Source organism: Papilio polytes, unplaced genomic scaffold, assembly GCF_000836215.1.
Source record: "Papilio polytes unplaced genomic scaffold, Ppol_1.0 DF824334.1, whole genome shotgun sequence".
Lineage (NCBI taxonomy): Eukaryota > Metazoa > Arthropoda > Insecta > Lepidoptera > Papilionidae > Papilio > Papilio polytes.
The window spans coordinates 1-4,599 of NW_013524870.1; the positions used below are offsets into that span (position 1 = coordinate 1).

The 4,599-nt window shown below is 42.0% G+C and overlaps 1 protein-coding gene across 1 annotated transcript; it reads left to right on the plus strand.

Annotated features, from left to right (window-relative positions):
• The first annotated feature begins 23 nt into the window (after nucleotides 1–23).
• LOC106099680 (protein vav) lies at nucleotides 24–4,389 on the plus strand. The gene is made up of 12 exons (XM_013278289.1): nucleotides 24–663; nucleotides 735–905; nucleotides 1,287–1,502; nucleotides 1,573–1,692; nucleotides 1,775–1,891; nucleotides 1,972–2,148; nucleotides 2,604–2,806; nucleotides 3,004–3,121; nucleotides 3,357–3,499; nucleotides 3,697–3,831; nucleotides 3,902–4,051; nucleotides 4,164–4,389. Exons 1-12 carry the CDS (start codon nucleotides 637–639, stop codon nucleotides 4,372–4,374), a joined length of 1,788 nt encoding a protein of 595 aa, XP_013133743.1. The 5' UTR covers nucleotides 24–636; the 3' UTR covers nucleotides 4,375–4,389.
• The last annotated feature ends 210 nt before the right edge of the window (nucleotides 4,390–4,599 follow it).

Sequence of the window (4,599 nt, forward strand, 5' to 3'; positions counted from 1 at the left end):
AAATATAACTCTCCATTTTATGCAACTAACATAGACTTAAGCTTAATTAAGATCTAACTGGAACAAGGCTACCACCCTACTAACTTCTAGTCCCCATTTTAATTCAGGCATACATAAGTTGGCAGTTTTTAAATTTATTTAGTAGATAATGCTTATTTTTTTAAGGCAACACATGGCTTTGTAAAGTATGAGTAGTTAGTGTTATATGGTTTAGTAGTTTTAGTTTTACCAGAAATAATGGGTTCCTGTATTAAAAATATCGGCTAAAATAAAAAGCAAGTGGCTTTTGTCCACATTTTCGACAAACTACATACAATTGTGATATAGAAATCCTATTGTAGTGAAAATTAACGTTACGAAATCGCGTGCATTCGAATCGCGAGATTGAAAGTTAAAAAATGTTAACAAATAAAGAAAACTATTCGGCAACGTTTGCGATAAAATATTAACTTTCGGCGGCAGCGTGACGAAACGTGCGAGGAAAAAGAAATTTCATGAGTGAGTTAGGAACCCCAGCGGCCGTTGTCGAGTAAAAGTTCCGCGCAACATTCCGACCGTACAGTGAATTATTCATTCACTCATTATTTCTGGTATCATTATTTTTTATTCGCCTCGTAGTCTAGATAGCTCGTAGCTATGTTTCGTAAAATTACGCTTAGAATGGTTAATTTTTAATTTCAATGCATGCATAATTTTACTTAAAATCAACGTATTATAATAATTTTGTGTTACAGCTGGCAACATCGTCGCATAGTCTAGAGAAGAGAGATTACGTTATAAGGGAGCTCGTAGACACGGAATGCAATTACGTCGACGTACTCAGTAAAATAATTAAATACTTCCTGAGGCCGTTGACACCGTACCTCAAACCTCAAGATTTGCAAGTTATATTCTTTGGTATAAAGGTAAGAATTTTATATAAACAATGTATGATGAGATGCAAAGACAGACAATTGCAGAATCGGACACATTTCTCTATACCAATGTTATAAAGAGAATAGATTTGTACTTTTATATGTATTGAAACAACTCAAAAACTACTGTGCCGATTTCAAAAATTATTTCACAATTAAAAATCTACTTTATTAATGAATAACATAGGCCATGTTTATTACTATTTCTTAATTCCACGCGGGCGAAGTTGCGAGCAACAGCTAGTCAAGAGTAACAAATGAACTGAATTCAAAAAGAAAAATCTTTAAGCATTTTAAAATACGGTAAAGATTCCTCTTCAAATAGACAAAGTTACTTCGTATCGCGTAATACGGAACTGTTTGATCGATCAGGAGCTCCACGAGACCCATACTGGTCTGCTTCGTCAGCTGCGATTAGCGACAGAAGCGTGTGTGCCGGGCGGGGGCGCGCCGCGGCTCGCAGACGTATTCCTAGCGTGGCGCGAACGCTTGCTGCTCTATGGCGACTATTGCTCCAATCTTACACACGCACAGGACACCCTCAAAACACTAGAAGCCAGAGACAACGCCTTCGCTAAACAATTAGTGGTATGCGATCATTACACTAATACGGTCATTGTTTTAAGAAACACATAGACAACCGAAGTTTGTTTTACAGAAATGTCAAAAGGAACACAGCGATGGGCGTATACAGTTACGCGATATACTGTCGGTGCCGATGCAGCGCGTGCTAAAGTACCACCTTCTGCTCGACAAACTGGTGCACGAGACGCAGCCGGTACGACAATGACTTCCAATCATTCACACACATAATTCACAAACAATGATAATATCGATCTGACTCTGTCATAATATAACAGAATCACGAAGAGTTCCGTGGACTGGAGCGTGCGAAAGAGGCAATGGTTGATGTGGCGCAGTACATCAACGAGGTGAAGAGAGACAGCGAAGTATTAGCGCTACTCTCCAAAGTACAGGTAGAAAAACCTTCTAGAAATTTCTAGGAAATGTCAGTTGATTTTAGTTAAATGTTTAATTTGATTTTGTGTTATGATAGGAGAGTATAATAGATTGGGAATACGGGGACCCAGGCGCGGGCGGGGCGGGGCTGGCGGCGTACGGCCGGCTGCTTCTCGACGGCGAACTCAAAGTGAAGGCTCACGAGGACCAGAAACTGCGCTCGCGATATGTATTCGTTTTCGATAAGCTCATGCTGCTCTGTAAACCAATTAAGGTGCGTTCAATTTCGATAACAGAGCAAATTTAAGTGTTGCTAGTATTTAATATTTCTGTAGTGTACTTATCTATTTATTTAATTATTTATCTATTGCACTGTGTTTATTTATCTTTCATTTATTGTAAATCATTTATATATTTTATACATTATTATTTTTATTATTTTATACATTATTTCATATTCCATTTGTATATTTTATAATATACCACATAACGCTATACACACACGCGACCAACAGATGAACATTTTATATACGGATGACGTGAGCGTGCTGCACAGGCAAAGCACCGCGCGCGCTGTGCTGACCCCGCGCTCGCCATTTTGTCTTTTTGTTCTTTTGCTTATATTGTTTACGTGTGCCTTTTAAATCGTATTCGTGTATGTGAAACAATAAACTGTTTTATTATAATATAGTCCTTTATATCACCTCCCGGACCTATTTGTGTATAAAGGATAACCAGTACTCGTACCGTATCGGTATGCGTCTGGCGGAGTACCGCGTGGAGGAGGCGAGCGCGCGTCGCACGCTGCGCGGGGAGTCGCGGTGGGCGGCGCACTTCTACCTCGTGCGGCGCAACAAGCGCGCCACCTTCACACTGTACGCGCGCACTGACGACTGCCGCCGAAAGTGGATTAAGGCCATCAAAGATGCCATGTAAGTGAAGATAAAACGTGCAAATTCACATAAAATACGATGTCGATAATAATTTTGGGTATAGTAGCATGTGAAAAAATGCAGGGGTAAACTTTTCTCCGACAACCTAACACCGATATCCGATTAAAAGAGCACATTTTTATTTGTTTTAATCTTGTTATATGCGAGAGTTACTATATTTTTCATGTCGTTTGTAGAGACAATCTGGAACCTTCCGGATGCCGCAGCACCAATCACAAGTTCGTTCTGCACACGTTCGACAAGCCCGCCACCTGCCACCACTGCTCCAAGTTTCTCAAAGGCAGGATATTTCAGGTAAAATATCTACAATTTTATATTTGGATTATTTGAATATATTTTTATTTTTGAATGAATTATGGGCTTGTGTAGTATTCTATACTTATATAGAGAAAAGATTTGTATGTATTGAAATAACTCAAAAACTTCTTGTCCGATTTAAAAAATTCTCGTGGGCGAAGTCGCGAGTAACAGCTAGTGTGATGATATATTGTTCTATACGTGTCCAACAAATGTCCCGCGATGTGTACAGGGCTACCTGTGCTCGGTGTGCAACGCGTGCGCGCACAAGGACTGCATCGCGCTGTCGGGGCGCTGCGGCGGCGGCCTCGCGCCCGCGCCCCCGCTGCCGCCGCACGCGCACCAGCCCGACCAGGCGCTTCACTACTACATGTGGTCAGTACCACACAAACATTCAACAATATCGACCATTTACATGTTTCTTCTGATGCATATTCAAATAACAACTTTATTTTTGAGTTAAAAATTGTAAAATCCGACTCGAAGGACCATTTTTAATATGAAGCTAAAAGAACACGCTATTTAATATCTATTTTTATAAAGAGAATAGTGTAGAATAATGTATGATATAGGTATGTGGGTGAAATGGGTCGTGAGACGGCGACTGCCCGTCTGGAGCGTCGCGTGGACGGCACGTTCCTGCTGCGCGTGCGGCCGCGCGCCGCGCTGCACTCGCCCACAGACACGCACTATGCGCTTTCACTCAAGTAACTTCATTATCATATCGAATATACATACATATAGAGGCTAAGTTACTAACCCTTGTTGATTATTTAGGACGGACAATACAGTGAAGCACATGCGCGTGTGCCGCAAGCCTATAGACCAGGTGCCGCACTACTACCTCTCGGAGTCCCGCTTCTTCCGCAGCGTCGTCGAGCTCGTCTCCTACTACGAGCTCACCAGCCTCGCTGAGAACTTTGTTGGGTCAGTTTACTTCTATATTTGGATTTCGATAAATAGTGGCGAATGTATGAAAAAATTACGAAATTATTTATATTCGTGTTCGCTATAATTTTTGAGTCTTTTTGTAATTCAGTCTAAACTCGAACCTTCGCTGGCCGTTCCGGCGGGTGGTAGCAACGGTGATCCACGACTTCCGTCCGCTGGAGGTGTCGCAGCTCGCGCTGCGCCCCGGCGCCAAGCTGCTCGTGCTCAGCAAGGAGGGCGACAGCCGCGGCTGGTGGAAGGGCAGGACACTAGACAAGGTTACCTCACCAACTGATATACCGCAAATAATTTACTTTTAGTAAAGTTTCCATATTCTATATGTCGAAGTTAGGTCTTTCTCCCCGACATCATTGCTACCGGGTCTTGGTTTCGTGGGCGTTATTTGGGTGAAGTGTGACCATCAAAACACTAGAGACACGGATTAACACAATACATTTCGGAATCTACACTTATCACATAGCTAATCAACAACACCGACCGAGCAGCGGGTTCGTGGCACCGTTCGTACTTCTACTACACTACTC

Excerpts from the sequence above, each read along its gene's own strand:
- LOC106099680 (XM_013278289.1), top strand. The coding sequence starts at position 637 with ATGTTTCGTAAAATTACGCTTAGAATG. Across the intron at positions 906-1,286 it reads TTATATTCTTTGGTATAAAG|GAGCTCCACGAGACCCATAC; the intron begins GTAAGAATTTTA and ends TTGATCGATCAG. Across the intron at positions 2,807-3,003 it reads AAGGCCATCAAAGATGCCAT|AGACAATCTGGAACCTTCCG; the intron begins GTAAGTGAAGAT and ends TGTCGTTTGTAG.